This window comes from Haliaeetus albicilla, chromosome 23, assembly GCF_947461875.1.
Source record: "Haliaeetus albicilla chromosome 23, bHalAlb1.1, whole genome shotgun sequence".
Lineage (NCBI taxonomy): Eukaryota > Metazoa > Chordata > Aves > Accipitriformes > Accipitridae > Haliaeetus > Haliaeetus albicilla.
In genome coordinates, this window is record NC_091505.1 from 707,827 (window position 1) to 729,590 (window position 21,764).

General features: G+C 65.2%; 1 protein-coding gene across 5 annotated transcripts in view; it reads left to right on the forward strand.

The window, feature by feature from the left end:
- The window catches only part of NHSL2 (NHS like 2), a 36,629-nt gene extending 15,015 nt beyond the window's left edge, over positions 1–21,614 (forward strand). The window contains exons 1-8 of one of the 5 annotated variants that reach the window (XM_069810752.1): positions 245–410; positions 11,566–11,718; positions 12,589–12,725; positions 12,880–13,084; positions 14,107–14,238; positions 15,556–17,763; positions 17,869–18,001; positions 18,437–21,614. In XM_069810752.1, coding sequence (XP_069666853.1) covers positions 347–410; positions 11,566–11,718; positions 12,589–12,725; positions 12,880–13,084; positions 14,107–14,238; positions 15,556–17,763; positions 17,869–18,001; positions 18,437–18,749 — 3,345 coding nt within the window. In that variant the 5' untranslated portion in view covers positions 245–346 and the 3' untranslated portion in view covers positions 18,750–21,614. Of the gene's footprint in view, positions 1–244; positions 411–3,447; positions 4,127–6,175; positions 7,277–8,662; positions 9,013–11,565; positions 11,719–12,588; positions 12,726–12,879; positions 13,085–14,106; positions 14,239–15,555; positions 17,764–17,868; positions 18,002–18,436 lie in introns of those variants that run through there. The other 4 variants (XM_069810749.1, XM_069810753.1, XM_069810751.1 and 1 more) reach the window with 4 other exon arrangements.
- Positions 21,615–21,764: the final 150 nt, after the last annotated feature.

Sequence of the window (21,764 nt, forward strand, 5' to 3'; positions counted from 1 at the left end):
CGCCCGCCTGCCCGCCGGGCCCCGCTGCCCCCGGCCGTCCCCCGCAGCAGCCGCCATTGGGCGCCCGCTCGGCGGCCCCGGCGCGGCGGGCGGGCTCCGAGGGGGCGGTCGGGCCGGCGGCCGATGCGGCGGGGAGGGGGCCGCCCGGTGCGGCGCGGTGCGATGCGCTGCGGCCCGGCTGGGCCCGGCCCGGCCCGGCCCGGCCCGGCGGCTCCTCCTCCCCGCTCGGCGCGGCGGGGCGGCGCGGCGCGGCGGGCCCGGCGGCGGGGGAGGCATGGAGCCGGCGGGGAGCGGCCCGGGGGCGGCGGCGCTCTGACCACCTGGGCCGGGCGAGCCGCGGCGGAGGATGGGCAACGCGCAGCGGAAGGCGCCGCGCAGCCAGCGGCGGGGCAGGATGCGCTCAGCAACAGGTACCGGGGGACGGGACGGGGCGGGACCGGGGACGGGACCCGGACCGGGACCCGGACCGGAGCCGGGACCGGAGCCGCTCCCCGCGCTGTCCCCGCCGGACGGGATGGAGCGGGCGGCAGCGGCAGGGGAGGGGGAGGCTCGGCCTCTGCCGGCCCCCCCCCCCCAAGCCCCAGGCTACCCGTCCCCTTTGGGTCGCTTGGAGGACACGGGGAGAGGTCACCTCCAGCTGAGGCTTGGCCTCGCTGGCAAGGACGGCGAGGGATGGGGTCGCGGTGGGGCCCACCACCGTCCTCCGGTGCGTGGAGCAGGTGCTGACCCACACCCCGAGCTGCAGACAGCCAGCCCCGGGCAGTGGGGAGCCAGCCCCAACCATGGGGAGCAAGCCCCAAGGTGCAGGGAGCCAGCCCCAGGCAGCAGGGAGCCAGCCCCAGGCAGCGGGGAGCCAGCCGCAACCGTGGGCAGTCAGCTCCAACCATGGGGAGCAAGCCCCGAGGTGCGGGGAGCCAGCCCCAAGGTGCAGGGAGCCAGCCCCGGGCAGTGGGGAGCCCTTGCGCTTGCTGGCCCTAGACGTGAGTCCTGCCGAGGCAGGGAGCCTGCGCCTGCACGGCCCCCCCAGTTCCCTTTTCCCACCGATCGTGAAGGTAGTGGGTGTTTCTGAGGGACCTCATACCACAAATTTTCTGAGGAAGGCAGAAAGCCCTGCAAATCTGCAGGGGTCATCTGGGGGGAGCAGGGCAAGCATAGGGCTCGCTCTGAGCCAGGAGCGGGCAGCTGAGTGCATGTGCCCTCTGAAAAAGCTGGGTCGAACAAGCAGGACCTGTCCAGTCACTCCTTTGTCCCCACCTGGCTGGCCCAGGCAGTTCAGCAACCCTTTCCAGACACCAGGGACTCTGGCTCCCCTTCCCGACCCAGCCCAGCTCCTGGAAATGCCAGAAGACCGGAGAGGCTGGGGTCTGCCACAGCTCCTGGCTCAGGGCCCTGTCTGTCATCTGTTACCTCGTGTGTGCCCTGGAGCACAGCGTGCCGGACTCTGCTGGCCCTGGCTCCCGCACCCACTGCCCTTTGGCTGGCTGCTGGCTCGAGAGCCGGGACGCGGCAGTGCGGGCAGTGGCAGGGAGCTGCCAGCCCTGGGAGAGACCTCAGGAAAATTGCTTAGAAGCTGCAAGAAAATGGGGAGTGATTGTCACAACCCAAGTGACTGTCACAGCTTAATAATTAGTGGGCAGAGGGGGTGGAAGTACAGCCTGTCTCTCTCTAATTTTGCAGCCACCATTGTAGCGATGGTTGCAAAGGACTGAAACGGGGCAAAAGAGCTTTGGGTTGCATGGGGGATCAGGAGGGGTGCTGATCTGGTGGGTCCTGAGGGATGAAGGATGCTGTGCCGGTCGGTACCCAGCATGTGGCCCTTGGCTCCTACCTCACGGGGCACAGGAGGTGGGCAGTGGTGGGACTGCTGGACTCAGAGGGGGCCACGGGATGCTGGCCTGCTCCCTGCCTGCCTCACCCACCCCTGCAACTGGACGGGAGCTAATCATGCTTCTGCATCATCAAAGGGATTCTTGGGAGCTGCAAATCACCTTCCCAGCGCTGCCGGGAAGGGCCCAAGGGGGGTTTGCGAGGCCAGCCTTTGCGCCAAAGCTGGTTCATCTCTGTCGTCGGGCTCAGGGCATGCCTCCCTGCCAGCCTGGAGATCTCTGGCAGATCTTCCTTGGGTGCCTGGCCTCCCCTGGGGAGACGGCAGAGCTGTGCCTGGCTGCTGGGAGCAGGGAGGAACGGGATTTGCCACTGGACAGCTCGAAACTCATCTTGGGTGTGAAGCTGGGGTGAATACTTGGATGCTCCCGGGCTGTTTAAGCTCCAGGCTGCTGGGACTTCAATGGCTTGGGCATTCCTGAGCAGCTATATGCAGGCTTCCTTGTGGAGAGGCGGCGGCGGGTCCAGGCTGGAGCTTATCTGCTGAGGGGAGGGAGCTGAAACTTGATAAGAAGCAGCCCTGCGGTGGGTCTGGGTTGCTGGCAGGGTAGGACGCCTGCCAGCTGGGAGAGGAGGGCAGGGACCCACGGTACCAGGAGGTACCTTGGCTCATCCCAGGCAGGATCGTTCTTCTGCCCCAAGCGCAGGGCAGCGCACAGAGGGGTCTTCACGCTGGCATCCCTGATGATTAAAATCCAGCCTTCCTCATGTCTCGACGGGCTGGGAAAGGCTGGATGAATCTGGGGCATGTGAACCTTAGCTCTGCCCGCTTGGCCAGTATGCGTCTTTGATGCTCATCTAACTCTGGTGGGGGCTCACATCCCCCCGCGCCCCTTCCTCGTGCATCGGAAGAGCCGAGCAGGCCGCTCCTGAGCCCAGGCTGCTTGCTTGTGAGCGTGGTGGTGTTTGGAGGGGCTCGTCGGAGAAGGCAGCATGCTTGTAGGCTGCTGGAACTTATGTGATGAGTTTGCAGGTCTCTGTGCCCAATAGTCTGGTGGGGCTGGGAGGCAGCTCTCCAGTTATTGCGTCTGTCCTCAGCTGGCACTATAACTGTGGGACGGGGTCCCAGAAGAAGCACCAGCCATTGCAGGAGGTCTCCTTGTCCCCCCGTCTGTCAGAGCCACATGCAAATGCTGCCTGGGTTGCCAGCAGGAAAATGAACCCTGCTGGTATCTGCCGTCCTTTACCAACCCCATCATTTGGGTCTGTGGTGTCACACGGGGTTGGAAGGTACCAGCCCCTGGCAAGCCACGTGCTCCCCACGCTACCCCCGTGGCCCTAAAGCCACTTCCCAAAGTAAGCCAGGGCTCGGGGCTGCATTCCCATCTCTGCTGCAGTCCTGGCTCCCCAGGGCCTCCATCATCCGGGAAAACCAAGCTCAGCTTTACAAACTCCTGGGGTGCTGGGAAAGTGGTCCCTGTGGAGCCTTTGCTTGAGGCTTTTGGAAGGAGCCAAAGCAAGAGGAAGCTCTGGGGGCTCTTGCAGCTTCCAGGGCAGAGTCAGGTGAATTCAGAAAGGCCCCCTGCTTTTTTTAGCTCCTAAGTGTTGGGAGGCTGGAGGGGGAGAGCAGCTCAACCCAGCTGGGAGGCAGTGGCAGGCTCTGGGGTGCTGCTTCCCAGGTGAGGATGCCGAAGGCTGCTGGGGCACGCAGGTACAGCCTCGCTCTGCTGGGGGGATGAGCCAGCGTGCGTTGGTGTCCCCCCAAGTCACCCGCAGCTTTTAGATGGTGCCGGTTGCTGCTCCAGCCGTGGCTGGGGGATGTTTTGGCTCCATGACTCTGCTCAGCCCCGGGGGGGCAGCCCAGCCTGTCCCTGCCGTGGCCCCCAGGACCCTGTCCCCTCTCCGGGCACTGCAGCAGGGGTGCACGGAGAAAGGGACGAGCCCCTCCGCCTCGACGCGCTGCCTTTGCAGGACCCCCGGGCGAACCGCCGTCAGGGTGGGTGGACGGAGGATGGGCTGCGCAAACCCACGGCCCCTCCGCCATCCCTCCCCCGGGCCGGTGGCAGGGAAGGAAGAGGGGCCGGGGCCGGGACAATGGGTTGTGGCGCTGACTCAAACAGCCAGTTCCTGGTCGCTTCCTCTCCCCCCCGGGCTGGAGCTGGCCGAAGGCGGGGGAAGCTCACTTCTCTCCTCGGCCTCTTTTCGAAGCAAGGGCTCCCGGGCGCAGGAGCGAGCAGCCTCCCACCTGCGCCTACAGCCATGGCCAAGGCGGAGTGGCTCCTGGCACCCTGGCACCGGGGAGGTAAGGCAGGCAGCGCGGGCAGGGGCAGGCGGCGGGGCAGCCCCCTCCAAGAGGAGCGGGCAGCGAGGGCGGTGAAGTTTGCGGGTGCCACTCGTTCTGCAGGGCAAGAGCCCGGGTCGGGGTGAGCTGTCGGGCATGGGCTCTCATCTCCGGAGGCCGTGCAATAGCCACGGCCCGGTCGGTGCCACCCGGCAGCGCGGGTCTTGTCCCGCCTTTCCCAGCCTGGCCTTGACTGTGGTGTATTCCCTGCCCTTCTAAATCCTTGCTGCCATTCCCCAGCCCGTTGGGGTGGCCTTGCTCTCAAAGCAAGAGAAGCACAGAGACCCCCCACCCGCACACCCCACCGACCACTCCTCAGGCTGGGGCTGAGCCCCGCTGGGATGGATCCTGCCCGGCCCTGTGACGCTGTACCCTCCTGGTGGCTCTCGCTTGCTGGTGGCGGCAGGAGCAGGGACTGCAGGGCCGTGGGTTGACACAAACGTTGCAGCCGGCCGGGGCCCTCGCTGCTCTCACTGCCCTCGCCGTCGCTCCTGCTGTGGCTGATTTCACGTCTCGGGCCCCTTTGTCCTGGGGCCTGGCCGCATTCCCCTCTCAGGCGACTTCCTCGCATTGTCCCGGCCCTGCGGAGTGTAAAACCAGCCGGGCACAGGGGAAACAGCGCTTTCCTGGAAGCACCCCTGCCCGGCGAGGGGCTGCAGCCTCTCCGGCACAGGCAGCCAGCCCGCCTGGGAGAGCTGCGAGCACAGCCCCGAGCATCCGCGCACGGCTGAGCAGTCCCGGCCAGGCTGGGGACATCACCAGAGGAAGGCTAGCAGGCAGCTGGCCTTGGCCACCCCGTGCCTGGGGGTGCCCTTGGCCACGGTGCGTGGCAACGCTGTGCCGGGGTGCCAAGGAGCAGCTGGGGCTGGCAGGTTGCCCTGCTGGGTTTCCTGAGGCTCTCGGTAAAGGCTCGCACCCGTTTTTTTGGCTAGGAAGCGCTTGAGAGCGAGGGTTGCGATAGGAGGAGGAAGCCAGGCTGCTAGGGAGCCATGGTGGGGCTGGGAGAAGGGCTCCGAGGGGTCTGATCCTGCCGCCCGTGGCTGATGGCTTGCTGCAGGGACCTGGGTCTGGCCAGGCTCTGGGGTGGCAAAGGCAGGGTGATGAGAGCACCCACCAGTACTGGGGCTGCTGCTCTGTCCTCAGGAGCGGTGGCTCTCAGCCCCTTGGCAGGGAGCGGCGTGAGTTCATCTTGTCCGGCTGCGGTACCGGGCCAAGCCCCGCTGCGAGCGCGGCCGTGGGCGGTTCCCATCCCCGCAGCAAAGGCGGATGGCACGCCGGGGCTCCTCCTGTGCCGGGCTCGCCGGCCAAGTCCTCCCCGCAGCACACGCACCTCCCCTGCCTGCCAAAACTCCCGGCTCGCGTTGCCGGAGCCAAACGTACCCAGTGCGGCTTTTCACCGGCAGCCCCCACCTGCTGCCCAGGCTCAAGGGCAGTCACCAAGGCAGCGGTGCTGCAGCTGGCGGGGACTGTGACCAGCCAGCGCCAGCTGTTCCCCTGTCACCCTGCTCCCACCGCAGCTGGGCATCCCACCGCAGGAGGCTCCCGTGGCCTGCCTGTGTGGGGTCATGGCTGACACCATCCGTGGGGAGCACACGTGTCCCCTCTGGTCCTGCCCTACGCAAGGCATGAGGCGAAGGTGATGGATCACTTGGGAACTGGCTGGAGAACGGGGGCTTTTATCTGTTTTACGGGGTCTCATCACAGGGCCAGGCAGGCAGAGCGCCCTAGCACACTGTTAACCCTTGAGCCCTACTGATGTACAGTGACATTATTGACCGTTTTGCTGCTAGTGGTTTTAATAGAAACCTCTCACATAATCCATCCTTCTCCCATGAGCTGAGTGACCCTCACAGCTGCCAAACCCACCACCCCTGCCAGCAACTTCTGCAGTGCTGTTATCTCCTGTCAGTACAAAAATCAGCTGATTGCATGTTAAACCGGGAGAGCGAGAAGAGCCAAGAGCCTCTGGCAGATTCAGTGTAGCAGGGTGGTGTTATATTCTTCAACACCCCACAGTCCTGTTGGGCACCTGCACAGGAGCAGGCAGACATGTTGTGCAGGGCAACATCGGAGTCCTGGCGTGGGCACCCCCCTAAAGAGCTTCCAGCCCCTCTGGCCCTCAACCACCAGCAGGTCAAACGTCTGTAAGGATGGCTCTGCCTCACTGAGGGCTCTGAGCTATGCCTGCAAGACGGCAGGAATCCAGACCCTGGGGAGGGTCCGGATTTGGGCAGGGCACAGTATGTCAGCCGTCCCAACAAGGGCTCATCTTGGGCACGCTCCAGCACGCGTGCGGTGAGCGCTTGCAGCAAGGTGGGCCGGTCTGCCGGTGAGCAACGCTCCCTCGTGGCATCGGGCGTGTGGATATTCAGTGGGGTGTCACTTTGGGACGTTGTTCGGACCTGGGTGGGCATCCGGCCCCGGAGCTGCCATACACACGGATGCCGCTCCGCATCCCAGCAGGACAGCTGGACCGGCGGGTCCGAGTTCAGTGGGGGGTGAGCTTGGGACAGGAGGTGCTTTCTGCAGCCGCTGCCAGCTCCTGCTGTTTGCTCTTTTCTCTTCCTCTCCTCTCGTCGCAGAGCAGCGTGCGCTTTGGCTCTGTACCACAGGGAATGTCATCAAGCCACACGCGCCGGGAGCGAGCAGTCGCGGTGCCGGCGGTGGGCCGGGGCGCTTGCTCGAAGCTGGCGGCATATGTTGCCGGCACTGCGGCGCATCGGCTCCTGCCAGCGGGGTTTGGGTTGCTGTCGGAATCAGTCTCGGCCTCCAAGTTCGCAGTCCTCATCCTCCGGTGTGCTAGGACTGGCGGCGGCGGCTGGCTTGCCGCTGTGCCGATACCCGTTGCCATGGCTGCTCTGCTAATGGTGCATCGCCTGCTGCTGCCGTTACATCACTCCTGTGGTACCTCTGCATCGGCAGTGAGGGGCCGAGCAGCACCGACTGCATTGCTGGCGCTTCCCGCTCACTTGGAGTGAGCTTGAGAAGGAAAAGTTTGGCGGCAAGCTTGAGCAAGAGGCATCATCTCATGGGAGCTTCGGCCTGAACTGAAACAACTCCTGATGGCTCTGTCGAATATCTCCCTGTGGATTCGGGATGCCTGGGCAGTAGGTAAATAGGGATGCTGGCGTGGAGCGGGGGTTACTCGGGGAGATGCTGGTGGAGGGCACGTATTCTGTGCTCTGCTTGGGGATCCTGCAAGGATGCTTTTCTCCCAGGAGAGAGTGAAGCTCAGCGCCCCTTGGAGCAAGCTCCTCTTGACTTCAGCCCTGGTCCTTATACCCCCACAGTGGCCACAGCATCCCAAACCTGAACACTCGCTTGCGCTCAGTAAGACTCTGCAAGCTGTTAGAGAGGTAGCAGCACCCACTGCGGCTGATGGTGCTGGCTCAGACCCCTGCCTGGGGCAGCCCAGCAGGGACCCTCCCAGGTGCCATGGCCCTGCCTGCCAGCGCTGCCCCTGCTTCCAGCCCCAGGGTGAGGAGCAGAGCTCGCTGCCGCCAGCCTGCAGCTCTGAGAGGGGACAGACCCCCTGGGAGACAGGGGGACACGTGGGGAGCAGCCTCCGGCAGCCCTGGCCTCCAGCTGCCTGTCGGTAACAACTCTGCCCGTGCCTGCGCCTGTCTGCGGACAGAGCTGGGGCTGCTGCCTGCTCCCCTCCGCAAACCCTGGGGCAGGGAGGGGGGACTGACACCAGCAGGGAGCTGGGCCCAGCTGCGTGCGGGGTGAGCCTCTCCACCAGCCGTGCCTCAGTTTCCCCCCAGCAGCGAGGCTGGCCAGGCTCAGGTCAAGAGTGCTGGGGATGCATGGGATGGAGCCGGCCGTCTGGCTCTGCTCTCCCAGGACACCCTTTGCCTCCCACAGGCATTTGCCACAGGGTGAGGGCCCCCTCAGAGGCATTTTGTATTTTGAGCCTGTCACCGATAAGCTTGGCAGGAGGGTCACTCCCAAGGGCAGCAGGCTCTGCTCCGGCTGCACCGTTCCGGCCATCCACCGTGTCCTCCCGCCAAGCATTCCATCTCGGCTGGGTCATCCTGAGCCCCACGGATGTGGGTGGCAGCCGTGGCTTGCACGGACATCCCAAACCCGCTCTTGCAGCGAGCCTGCACCAGGCTGCTTCCGAATACAGCCCGGCCCTCGGGAGCACTGGCAGCAGTGCCACTTTATCAGCCCCCGCCACAAGCAGGGCTGCTGGCTCCTCGCACTGCATCTCAGAGCCACCGCGTGATGCTGGGCCGTGAGCGGCTGCCGGAGCTGCGCCCAAAAAACCCTCTGAATGACTGCTCCCAAGCAGCAAAAGCCAAAATGTCAGGGTGTTACACTCGCTCTTGCACGTAGGGTAGCGCAAGCAGGGTGCAGCCCCTCGGGGCACGGGTTTGGGGTGCCTGGGTCACCGAAGGGATGCTTGGCTCGTCCGCCCTTTCCCACCCATTCTCCTCCTCAGCTGCTGCTTCTGCCAGGAGGATGAAACCAGCCCCACCAGCGCCTCGGCAATGACCGCGCCACTGCCTGCGTCGGCTCAGGACAGCGCCGGCTCGCTCGTGTTCCCAAAGGAGCGCATCTCTGCGAAGGGTGGAAAGCCCCGTAGGGCAGGGACCCCCCTCAGCCGCCCCGCACTGCCTTTTCCTCAATTGCCCAACCATGGCTGGCCATGCTGCCCTTTCTTCCCTGCCTGCAGTGTGTGTGGGCAGGGCAGGGTGCTGGGCCCCCCCTCCCCAGCTGCCTGGGCACGCTTCCGCTTCGCCCCAGGGCGGCCCCGGGTTTCGGTGCTGCGGTTTGCCCGCGTGGTTGGAGCCCACAGGGTGGGTGCCAGGGGGTGCCCCGGCAGCGGGGCCGAGGCCACGGAGGTAAGCTCCCGTACTGCGGCTCCGGGGAGGGCAGCGGGGGGCTTCCCCCCCAGCAGGATGCTGGCACCAGGAGGCTCGGGGAGGTGGGGGGGCAGGGAGGTAGTGGGGGGCTGAGCTTTGAGGGTGTCCCCGAGTCCTGGGGGGACACCGAGTAGCTGCTGCCGGGTGTGTGGGGGGGTGGTATGTGTGGGCAGAAGGCAAGGAGCATTGGCACCCACCGAGCCAAAGAGGGGTGCAGCGAGGTGGGGTGTGGGGCTCACCCTTGGGGTGCGCTCGGAAATGGAGGGGGTGGCAGCGGAGCCCCACCTCACCAAAGAGAGCAGGTTGGGGGGCTGGGGTCTACAGAGGTGAATGTGTGGTCCCTGGCCCCCCAGCTCCCTTCCTGTGGCCCTGGAGGTCAGGTTTTTGGGGAGATGCCCCGACCGTGCCCGGGCTCCCATCCCCAGGGGACAACTGGGCACATGGCGTGAACCAGAGGCCCGGGCATGGGGCTCCTTCTGCCAGGACCCCCCCCAGCCCCTCTGGGCATCGTCACCTGGCAGGCACCAAACTGGGAGGCGAGTGGAGGAAAAGCCACGTCCCTGCATGAGAAAAGGGGGCTGCCTTCACCCACAGCAGGGAAAACTTTGTTGCCAGCTGCACAGCCCTGCCCTCTGGCACGGGGCTCTGCAGCCGGGCGAAGCCTCAGCGTGGTTCACACGCACACACGCCCCGACACTTCTTGGTTGATATGGAAACGAGTCAAATTATTTAAAGGAGAAAGGGAAAAAAAAAAAGGGGGGGGGGGGGGGGAAGCCTGATGTTAAGGCATGTCGTTATGGTAACACAAATTATAAAAGTAACTAGGCTAGGGACGTGGCACCTTGCTTTCGGGTGCTGGGCGTTGTGCAGGCTCTGCTGCTTGATCAGCCTGCGCTGGGGGGAAGGGTGGGCAGGATGGCACCCACAGGCAGGATGGCACCCGTGGGCAGGACTGCACCTGCGGGCAGCAGGGGTGATGCTCGGGATGCAGTGCCGGGTGAGCCGGGGCATGGCTGACCGAACGCCGCAGGAGGAGGGGGACATGGCACATGCAGGGGTGCTGGGGAGCCCGGCCCCATTTTGGGACCATTACCCTTCACCCAGGCAAGCAGGATTGCTGTCGCTATCTTGGCTGGGGTCTGGCATGAAGCAGGGTGCCGCAGCCAGAGGTGGCTGCGTTTTGGCAGCTGGGGCGGTGGCGTGCTCACTGGGGACGGGCACCCCGTGGCCCCGCATGCTGCAGGTGGCAGAGGGGAAGTGTTTGTCACGCTGGTAATAGGAGCGCCTTGACCGATGGGGATGGGGACGGGCACACAGGCAGAGCCTGCCTGCAGCCCCAGTGCCATTGGAAAGCCCTCAGCCCTCAGCACCTCGTGCTTGCCGCTCTTCCCTGCAAAATGTGAGTCAAACTTGGGATGTGCATCCCCCTGGCCGGGCGGATGAAGTGGTGCTGGCTGCTGAGTGGGTGCATCCCCGCTACCAGACGGGGTGAAAGGATGTCAGGCCCTGGTCCCCAGGGGTGACACCCAGCCCGGTGAGTGACGCTGGGCACAGGACCTCGCGCAGCGCCTGGTGTCAACAGTGGCCATCCCTCTGCCCACGCCAGGGGCAGCTGGAGAAGAATTAGCCCCAAATCCCCAGGGATGACACCCTGGTCATCCACAAGCCCCGTGTTTAAAGCTCACAAACCCACTCTTTGCCTCTGCTGCCTGGTTCGGGGCTTGGATGCGCTCGACCGGCAGCGTGCTGGCAGCGGCACTCCCTTGGCTTCGGTGCAAAACCGCGCTGGGTAGGAAACCCACATCCGCTCAGGGCCAGCGCTGCTCCAGAGCGGAGGTGCCGGGGCTGCAGGGGTTCCCATGGCAAAGCCTGTTTGCCGGAGCCCCACTTCAGCTCCCAGCACGCCCAGCTCCCTGGCGAGCCCAAATCCTTCTCCTGGGGACTTTTCCACCTGTATGGGTGTTTCAGAGGGTCTGGGCGAGTGCCTGGCCCATCCCTGCAGAAGTTTCCTTCCCAGGAGACCTTTGTGGGGCATCCACCGCCGGGGCAGGGCGCATTAACCTCGCCAAGCAGGCTGAAACCAGTGTGATGAAAGGCACCATGTCCCCATCGCTCCCTCCTTTTCAGTTGCAACTTCTGCTCTTCTCCAGCCAGGAGGTTGCTTCACCGGAGCATGGGGCGTTTCCTGCACCCAGGAGCAGCCAAGCAGTCACCCGGGGCAACAGGGCTTGCTTCCTTCCCCAATTTCACCCTGCTCCCTTCCTGGCTTGTTCTGGCAGCCCGCGGGGACTGTGTCCAGCCCCTGGAGCAGCAGCGGTGCCGGCGATGGGGTCTGGTCCCACCCGGCAGCAGCCTGCCTGGGTGGCTTTGCCAGGGTGGGACGCAGCCACATCCCAGCCCCTGCATTCCTGGAGAGACCTAAGACAGGATGAGCATGCTGTGCCGGTGTGGCGTCAGCCGGCAGCCCGCGGCAGCCCTTGCAGGGAAGCCGCCCGCCTGCCTCCCTCTCACTCTGCTCCCTTCCACTCGCAGCCACCTCTAACCTGGACCTCGAGAGCAAGAAAGCTGCCCACACCAAGCTGTCATGGCAGCAGCCGGTGAACGTCTTTCTGGCAGCTGGGCGCCCGCCGGGCATGGAGCAGCTGCACCAGGAGGCCCAGCTCAACCTCCAGAGCTTGCTGCAAGGTAGCGGGGCAAGAGGGGCCGGCGGCGGGATGGGTGAGGGTAGCAGGGATGGGTGTTGCCTTGGGTACACGACCGCCATGCAAACAGCGAGGTCATCTCCCACGTGCATGTGTGCGAGCCGCTCCTCAGACCTCGCCAAGCTGCAGAAGTTGGGTCCCGGGGAGGGGGGTCCCAGTCTCCAGCAGCCCCTCTCTGATCTCTGCTCCCAAGTCACTGCTGCCAGCTGCAAAGGAACTGGGGCCAAGACCAGCCACCGGGGCGCCCGCCAGTCCCACCGCGGCGCGGTTCTGCCCACGAGGGCCTTGGGGACCCGGCCGCCGATCTGTCTAACCGGATCAGTGTGGCCGTTGATTTTATTTCCTTCCAATTTCTTAACCAAGCCGTCACGCGGCCTCGGCTCAGATGCTTTGCAGGCATCGATTAGATCAGCAGCCCAGCCTTCCCCCGGCTTGTAATCTCATTAAGTCAGCCTGAGCAGACCTGGTTTCCGCCAGGCCATAACGACCAGCATTAATTAGCTCAACAATTACAGGATGGGGAGACACTGAGTTCCCTCCTGCCTGTCCCCGGCAGGGCTCTGCTTCCCCGTGGGACCCACTGCCTCCTCAGGCAGACCCCTGGGAGGAGTGGGGTGGGCTGCTGGGGTCTCAGCGCTGCCTCAACTCCCCCCCCCCAGCCCTGGCATTCCGACTTGGGGTCTCCCTTCCCCACCTCCTGAGCTGTCTATGTTGAGCAGGGACGGCAACCCAGCCTGGGGACAGCCAGCTGGGGACAGCCGCTCATGCCTTTGTGTTCCTCTTGCCCCGGGAGCAAAGCTTTCACCCCCAGCCGGCGGCTGGAACAGGGTCCCAGGCGCCGTTTCTCTTGCAGAGGAGTATGAGGAGCAGTACGCCGAGAGCAGGGTCACTGGGCAGACCTTCCGTGCCGCCAGTCACCTGCCCCACGACACCCCCCCCGAGCCGTCTCCCCGACCCCCGCCTGCCAAACGCCTTGAGTTCGTGCTTATGGTGAGTGCCGGGGCGGCAGGGCAGGGCAGCACAGCCCCAGCATCGCCCGGAGGAGAGGGGTTGGTGCAGCCGCTCAGGCAGCAGGGCTGGGGCAGGGGGGCATTTGTGTCCCACCTTTGTCCCTTCAGTGGGTTACGTGCCTTTCCCCCCACAGCCCCCGAGCCGGCGAGCAACCGAAGAGGAGATCGCCAGCACGACTCCCCTTGGTGCTCGGCCGCCCGACGTCTCCCTGAGCCTCCCCACCAGCCCGGACAAGCAGCCAGCCTGGACCAGGGCCTTCCCCCTGCCCACCGTGGAGGAGAAGCAGTGGCACCAGTCCTGCTCCATCCAAACCAACATTGTCCCCATCAATGTCTCGGGTAGGGCAGCAACCCCATGGCGCGGCAGGGGGAGAGGTGTGAGAGGCAGCCCCGGCGTCGAGCCGGCACCCGAGGGGAGGATGCGGGGTGCGGGCAAAGATGTGCCCCAGCATCTGATTGCGGTGGGGTGCGGGACGGTGGGAAGGGGGGCTGGGATTGTGAGCCTGTGTCCCTGTGGGCCAGGCCGGCACCGGGGGCAGAGCAGGGGACAGTAGGGCCACGCTGGCGTCTGTCATTCCAGCCATCTCTCCTGTCATCCACAACTTTGTGCGTCGGATCCACCGGCGATGCCGCCATCCAGTCTCTTGTTTCTGCTGTGCTGCCCAGCCAGCCGGTTCTGTTGTCACCTTGGCTCTCGCCACGTTCCCAGCCTGTCTCACCTGTCTGTCCGTCTGTCCGTCCATCCTCTTGGGGCTGCAGCTCCCAGCAGCATGGTCCTGCCCAGTCTTTGCAGACTCAAGTGCCACGCTCTGCCCCCAGGTGGGAGCCTGGGGCCAATGGCTGAGCAAGGTGCACCTTCCAAAGGCCAAAGATGTCTTTGCACTCTTTCCCTCCATGTGATGGCTCTTCACTCCTTCTCCCTCTCACCCAGGGAGAGACATGCCATGACCACATTGGTCCCTCTCACTGCACTCTGTTTCTCACGTTCATGTCCCCAGTGTGGCTCAGCACCACTGGTCCCATTAATGACAAAGACCAGTGGTACAGGGTCCGGCCTCACCAACACAGACCAGAGCCTGTCACACAAAGCAGGGCCGGTCTCCACAGCTTTCCATGCATCCCATCTCCATCTGCAGCATCCCCATCTTCCCACCGGCCGGCAGCACCCACCATGCCTCCATCTCCCCCGCGGATCACCCCGCATGGCTCACCACCCTCCTGCCATCCCAGGCTCCTGCCTGCAGTCACCATCCCAGGCCGGGGGACACCCAGGGCACAGGCGGTGATGGAGGGGGGCCGAGCCCCCACCCCGGCAGCCCCTCCCGGCACCGCTGCATACAGCCTGTTTGTTTTGGCTACAGGGCAGCACTTTGCTAGGCACGCGAGTGCTCGTCACTCCCTCTTTAACACAGAGACCGCGATGAACCCCAAGTCCACCCTGCGGCGTAGACGGACCATTATCGGATTCCCTAACCTGTCCCTGCGAGACCAAGGTGACGGCAAGAACCGCGCAGCCACTTCCATGCCCCAGCAGCGCCTGGGCAGGGCTGGCACCGGCTGGAGCTGCCCTGATGGTGGGCAGAGCCACCCCGGGGGCTGGCAGCCAGCCCGGGCACAGATGAGCTCCCCGGGGATGCCCCGGCCTCGGGGAGGTAAAGGCCACCGTACTGGTCCTGCACCCTCCTGGGGCACCGAGGTGCTGGGCACACTGGTGATGCCGGGCTGGTCCTGGGGCTGGCGTGGCGTTGGGGACAGCCCCTTCACCCCAAATCGGGGTCCTGCACACTTAACGGGGCGGGAAGGCCACCGAAATTTCTCCTAGTGACGGGAGTCACCTGGCCTCAGCTCCGGCAGCTCCTGCCCCATGCCCACCCTCCCCGGCTGCGGGCCGGCTCCGCACACAGGGTGCCGGGGCTGCGGGGCACGCACCCAGCCTGGGTCTTTGCTGGGGCTGGTGAGCTGGCTCACGTGGCTGAGGGCGCCTGCAGCACTCCCAGCACGGCCACAGACTGGTGTTGGACCCTGTGGGGACAGCAGCCATCCCAGCTGGGGGGCCTTGTTGTGCCATCCTGTATGGGAGGTGTAGAGAAGCCTGAGCCAGCCTCTTCTCGGAAGCAGGTAGGGTCAGGAGGAAGAGAAGCCATGGTGCCAGCTGCCCCAGGGGGAATTGTCACTGGGTAGGAGGAAGGTTTTTCACCATGACGGTGGTCAAACCTCCAAAAGGTTGTCACAGCTCCTCCCTTGGAGATGGTCAGACTTCAAGCCACTGCAGCCTTTATCATCCTGGGTGTGCTCTGAGTGGGGTCCCCAGGTCCTTCCCCATCCAGGCTGTTCTGAGATGAGGTGGCACCGTGAGCCATCGCATTCCCCCCACGACCCGGGTGGCGATGCCTTGCTCTGCTCTTCCTGGTCCCCATCTGTGTCCCCACACAGGGCAGCATTGGGGCAGCACTGTGGTAACTGTGGGGCCGATGTCCCTGTGGACAGAGACTCCTGCCATGGCTGCTAAGTTGTCCGTGGCACATCCCAGCTAAGAGATCCCAAGCTGGAGGGTTAACACAGGCCATGGGCTGTCCCCAGCTGGGTTGCGGCCACACCAGTACAGGGGGTAGGACAGCATCTGGTAAGAGGGTGTCCCCTCCAGTCCGTATGGGCACCTTTCATGCCTGGGCAGAGATGCAGCCCCAGAGATCGGCCACGGGGTGGGACCAGTCCTGGCCCCACGGCACGCGGGGCAGGACCGTGCCGCCGACCCGCCAGCAGAGCATGAAGCGGGACGATGCTCACCCGGGCCGTCTCTCTCCTCGCAGGCAGTGCCAACGGCCCCACGTTCAACGCACGCGTGCCCATCGCTGAGTCCCTCTCCTGCAGCTTCGTGCCCGAGGCCGCGAGCGAGGGGAAGGCGCCCCAGGAGATCAGCCCCCGCCAGCCCCTCTCTGCCCCGCTGAGGAAGACTTTCAGTGACCTCGGGGCCCGCTGCTGCCAGCTGCCTGCCGCCGTGGACGGTGCGGCCACCCCCTCCGCCAGCGCCTGCAACGGGCTGCAGGGCACCCCCTTCCCCGCACCCTGGAGCACCCTGGGCTACGTGAGCCCCCCCAGCCCCACTGCCAGCCAGGGCAAGGGGCCCGCCTGCACCTCGCCAGGCGGCTCCAGCCCCTCGCCCAGCCCGGGCTCGCCCACCGCCGCCGCCTCCTTCTTCATTGCCATGGAGGAGCGCGTGGGCAGCAACGGGCCCAGCTCCTTCTCTGGCATGGTGCCTGAGTCCCCCCCCACCTCCGGGGGTGGCCAGAGGTGCGAGGGCCGAGAAGCCAAGGTGAACTTCTCGCCGGGAAGCCAAGAGGAGCCAGAGCCGGTGGCCGAGCCGGCGCGGCTGGAGGTGGAGCGGGCAGGGTGCCGGTTCCGCGAGCGGTCGCTGTCGGTTCCCACCGACTCGGGCTCCCTCTGCTCCGTGGACATCGCGTACGCTGAGACCCGGAGGGGCAGCGGCAACTACGCCCTGGGCTACCCCAGCGCCAGCTCCGAGGGCAGCACCAGCACTGACAACGTCTCCCTGGGGCTGGAGCAGGAGGGCCAGCGGCGGCGGCGCTCCAAGAGCATCTCCCTCAAGAAGGCGAAGAAGAAGCCTTCGCCGCCCACGCGCAGCGTCTCTCTGATTAAAGAGGGGCAGGATGCTGCCCCGGGGCCCGGCTTGGCACTGCCCAAGGATCAGCGACCCAAGAGCCTCTGCATCCCACCGGAGCCCCAGGGCCACCGGCTGGTGCACGCCGACCCCCAGGGGAGCATGGGGAGGGAGCCCGACGGCACGACCGCCCCCCACCAGTGGCACCTCACGGACTGGAAGGCCGGCGATCCCTATCGGTCCCTCTCCAGCTCGAGCACGGCCACAGGGACCACGGCCATCGAGTGCGCCAAGGCACAGGGCAGCTCCGAGTCCCTCGCCTCCCCCTCCGTCTCCAGGGCCACGACGCCCTCCCAGCTCTCCGCCGAGGCAGACCTCAAGACCTCCTCCCCAGGCAGGCCCACAGGGCTGATGTCTCCATCCAGCGGGTACTCCAGCCAGTCAGAGACCCCGACCCCCACCGTCCCCACCTCCGCCATCCTCGGGCACTCCCCGCACCAGGTGCGGGTGAGGCCACTGGTCCCCGAGAGGAAGTCCTCGCTGCCCCCCACGTCCCCCATGGAGAGGAGCCCCAAGTCCAGGCTGTCCTTCGACCTGCCGCTCACGCCACCTGCCCATCTCGACCTCTCAGGGCTGAAGATCTCCCTGAAGGGGAAGACGAAGGTCAGCCGGCACCACTCCGACTCCACCTTCGGCACCAAGCTGGCCCAGAAGACCAGCCCCATCACGCCCATCATGCCGGTGGTCACGCAGTCCGACCTGCGCTCCGTCCGCCTCCGCTCCATCAGCCGCTCGGAGCCAGAGGACAACGCCGACGGCCCAGAGCACGCTGACGAGCCAGCACGTGGTCCCTGCCCGGGGCCGGAGAGGAAGGTGAAGCCGCCCGTGGCAGAAAAGCCACCACTGGCCAAGCGGCCCCCGAGCATCCTGCCCAAGCCCCCAGCTCTGCGGGAGGAGGGTCCGCTGTCTCCCACGTCCCCGCCAGGCATTGCCACCAAGGAGAAGGGGCTTCCACAGGACGGCTTTGTGGTGCTGCGGAAAGGGGAGCTGAGGAGGGGTCCGGGAGAGCTCCCCTCACCCCTGACCCCGGCAGGACCCCGGCGGCTCTCGCAGGGCAGCCTGGAGGATGAACCGCGGCCAGAGCGGAGCGGTGCCGGCGAGGGGGAGCGGAGGAAGGCCAAGGTGCCGCCGCCGGTGCCCAAAAAACCTAGCGTGCTCTACCTGCCTCTTGCCCTGGCCCCAGCACAGCTGGGAGCCAGCATGGGGGACCAGCCGCCCACCCCCAGCCCCATCATCACGCTGGATGCCTACCCCACCTGCTACAACCCCGATGACGAGGACCCACCATCCCCCAAGGCCCTGGGCACAGCACAAGCCAGCGACCCTGCCTTGGAGCAAGGTGAGGGTCTCCCCGCTCCTATGGTGGGTTTCACCCCAGGGACAGGGGGGTCCCCCCATGCCTGCACAGGGCGGTTCACGGCTGCCTCCTTCTCCCCGCCTGCAGGCAGCTCAGCGGAGGCTGGCACGGAGGAGAAGAGCTTCGCTAGCGACAAGACGGCTGACTCCATTGCGGAGGAGGATGACGACGTGTTCGTGACATCCCGCACCACGGAGGATCTCTTCACTGTGATCCACAGGTAGGGCTGGTGCGTGGCACTGGGTGGGAACAGCCCCTTGCCACATCCTGCCATGGTCACAGGACCGGGCACAGTGTCCCCCTGCATCATGACACCTTAAATTTTCCACACCGGGGCCGATGCTCACACCTGGGGACAACCTGGCTGTTGCTGCCTTAAGCGATTCAGAGTTTAGCGCCCCGAGTCTGCAGCCAGGCTGGGTCACCAGCTTGCAGGGGGGGGTCCACTGCTCCATCAGACCTAGCTACCAGGAGAGCATTTGCCAGCAGCTAGGTGCATTGCCTGCCGTGCACGGGCTGTCTTCTTGCCCCAGCGGAGCCGGCACAGCCACAACCGGGCAGGCGTCATGCCCTTTGCTGTAGGACCTTGCCCCATCCAGAGCAGTGGCAGCTCCCACCCAGGGCTGCTCCCACCGCATGTCTCTTTGGTGCCTAGGTCGAAGAGGAAGGTGTTGGGGCGGAAAGAGCCTGGTGACACTTTTGGCAGCCGGCCCAACTCCCACTCACCTGTGAAGACTTCGGGCTCCCCAACCAGTGAGTCCCCGGTAGCAGCAGGCAGCACCGGGAAGTCTTCCAGCAGGAATGAAGACTTTAAAGCCCTGCTCCAGAAGAAGAGCAGCAAAACCAGCCCCGGTACCCGGCCATCTGCTGCTGAACTGCTCAAGACCACAAACCCGCTGGCTCGGAGGGTCATGACAGAGTTTGCCCCCGAGCTAGATGGTGCAAACAGCCCCAAAAGCCAGCCCTAACCGTGTGTGGTCCCTTCTGGCTATGAAGGGCTGGAGATGGCTGCAGAGGGAGTATCGCTGCGGAAGGGGTGCCCTGGCTGCCCAGGTGAGTCCATGTGTCCCGCTGGGGGTTTTCTTCCGCTTTTGTTTCTTCCTTGGAGAGCCGCCGGCAGAGAGGCAGCACTTGGAGCCCAAGACCCTGTGCCTCTGGCGGACCTGGGCCCTTTCCAGGAGGGAAGAGGCGGCACTGCTGCTGGGACCGTCCCTGGCTGAGCCGGCTCCCGGGACCGAAGGCGCCTGCTCAGGAAGCAGAGCAGGACTGCAGCCCCTGGCATCACTCAGCACCCGCAGCAAAGCTAGCTTGAAACTGTTTGGTCACTTCGGCATGTGGTACTTTAAATGGCTTTTCTAATGCACAGTGGTGATGATGTTTTATTCTCTTTCATTTGACATTGTACCTTGAGTTTCCCAGGCAAAGATCCCAGGTTTGAGTTCGGCTGGATACACGGACATGTACTTTGGGAAGACGTAAAGGGGCTGGCTGGAATTGAGGGTGCTTTGGAAGAGCCACAAGCAGTTCCCCCTCATCGTCCTGAGCATCCTCCCCACCACACGGGGAACAGGCACCCCAGCGTCTGCAGCCAGTGGTGACGACCTCAAGCCAAAATCCAGCCCCTCGAAAGCCCCCAAAATGCTGCATTTCAGAGCTCCTCAGCTCTCGGTCCAAAAGCAAACCCCAGGGTTGCCTCTGCCGCCAGCCCCGGGGGAGCCTCACCCCGCCGGCCACACCACACACGGAGCTCCGCCAGCCTCCCTGCTCCCCGCTGGCCTCCCTGCTCCCTGCCAGCCTCCCAGCGTGAGCGGGTCCCGCACCAGGCTGTCGACTTCGGGTGACGCGGGGTGCGGGCGGCCCTGCTGCCACGGGAAGGAAGGGCTGCGGCAGGCCAGCGCTGCCCGGGGAAGCCCTTCCCCAGCTCTGCCTCTTGCATCGCACCGAAGTACCCTGCGACGGCATCGCCTGCGAACATCTGCTGCGTCAGCTCCCAGAGGTCCTAGGTTGCAACCGAGCTGTTGGCCAAACGCAGCCAGGCGTCACCTGAGCCACCTCCCAGGTGACTCCTGGGGTCCCTCCGGGTTACCCACCCCTCCGCCTGTGCCCGGTGGCTGCGGGGGAGCTGTGCAAGGCCGAGCAGGATGTGTGCCAGTGCCATTGGCAAAGCAGGGGCCGCACCCCGCCGCTGTCCAGGGAGTGCTGTTGGCAGTGCCACCGTTCCCCTGGCACACGCAGGTCCCCCAGCCAGCCAGACCATGTTCCCCTGAGTGTCCCGTGGGCTGGGACGCGCTGCCAAGGTATGCGGCAGACCCCACATAGTGTGTGCCCACCCAGGAGGCTGCCCATGTGGGTGCTGCGAGGAAGTGGCACGTTCTGCGCCGCGGCGCAGGGGGATGCGGTGCTGGCACGGCCGCGTTGCCCAGCCCTGCCAAAGGGGTGGTTTGCACATCCCCAGCTGGGGTGCCAGGCTGGGGTGCCAGACCTTGCCCGGGGCACAATGTAAGGCGCAGGGTGGGATTCATCCCCCTTGCCCTCAGCTGCTTCTTCCTGGCTTGGCTCCAGCCTGGGAGCCTCAGCTGTCAGTGACAGGGGCCACGGTGAGGGGCAGCGGGGCAGGGACAGCCGCTGGGGCAAGGGCAGAGCTTGGGAGGAGGGCAGGACTGAGAGGAAACGCCAGCCCCAGCGCAGAGAAAGAACACGGCTGCATGGCTGTAGCAAAGGAGAAAGGGCCAGACTGTGGATGACAAAGAAACAGGGTGTTTAGGAAAACTTCCACTTTATTTCTTGATATATTTCTGCAAGCTCTGGCATGCCCCAGCCCTCCTGTGCAGGGGGAGAGCGATGTGGCTGGGTCCGGGCAGTGGTGGGGAAAGGAAGGCACCACGGCAGCACTACAGCCGTCCTTCTGAGGGGCCAGAGCTGGTCTGGGGGGTCTCTGCACACACACCCCCAGGAGCTCTGCACACAGCCTGGCCTGCCGGGGAGCACAGCCCTCTGCCAACACCTCCCCATCCACACACCTGTGCTGGATTTGACCCTAAAAGAGGCTCTGCTGTCCTTGCGGTTGGTTCCCCCTCCCCTCCCTCCCGTTACTTGCACATTGCTCCCTTCCCTCTCCCGGGGTTGCAGATTTAAGCCTGTAATTAAGATCCAGGCTGAGAAACTCAGGAAAAAAAAAAAAAAAAAGCTCTAACAAATTTCCATGCTTCATCTCCATCCCACGGCACCCAGCCCTCCCGCTGCTCCTGGGTCCAGCAGCAGGGTGCTGGTGTGGTGGGGATGGGGCCCTGGGGACAGGAGAGGGAAGCGCTGGGGACGGGTACATTTTGCACATGACTGCTCAGGAAACCGGTGGCGGTGGAGGTGGTGGCCTGCGATGGCAGCCAGCAAAGCGGGCTGGGGACAAGCACGGGGAGGGGACACCCCTGCAAAAACCCAGCACTCCTGGCAGCGAAAGCGGTCGTCCGCTACCGGATAAGAAATGTCTGGGAGGCCCAGGGTGAATCCTGGCTGCTGAGCTGTGGGATGGAGATCCTCATTTCCCTGGCCGGAGGAATGGGCTCTTCCTGGCGAAGCTGGCCAGTTCGGGGCTGAGAGCTGGTCCCTGGCCGCTTGCTCCCTCCTCCCTCCGGCTGTGGATGCAGAACCCTTTCTGCAGCTGCTTCACTGTGGGAAAAGCAGCTCACGGTCCCTGGGGAGAGCCCGGCCGGCGGTGACAACCCTTGGTCCCACCACCCCTGGTCCCGCAGGGCGGGGGCCGGCCCGCCATGGTGCGTACTTCTGAATGTTGTACTTTTTAAATCTCGCCAGCTTGGTAAACTGCTCCCTGCTGACGGCTGCCTGTGCGTGCTGGTTCTTGGGGCTGCCGAGGGGGGCTGGAGCCCTGGGGAAGGGTGCTGGGTGGGAGGGACAGGCACCCCAACACCCCCCCCAGGTGGCTCCAGGGGACGCTGGCAAGCGTGGGGCCCATGCAGCCCCATCCG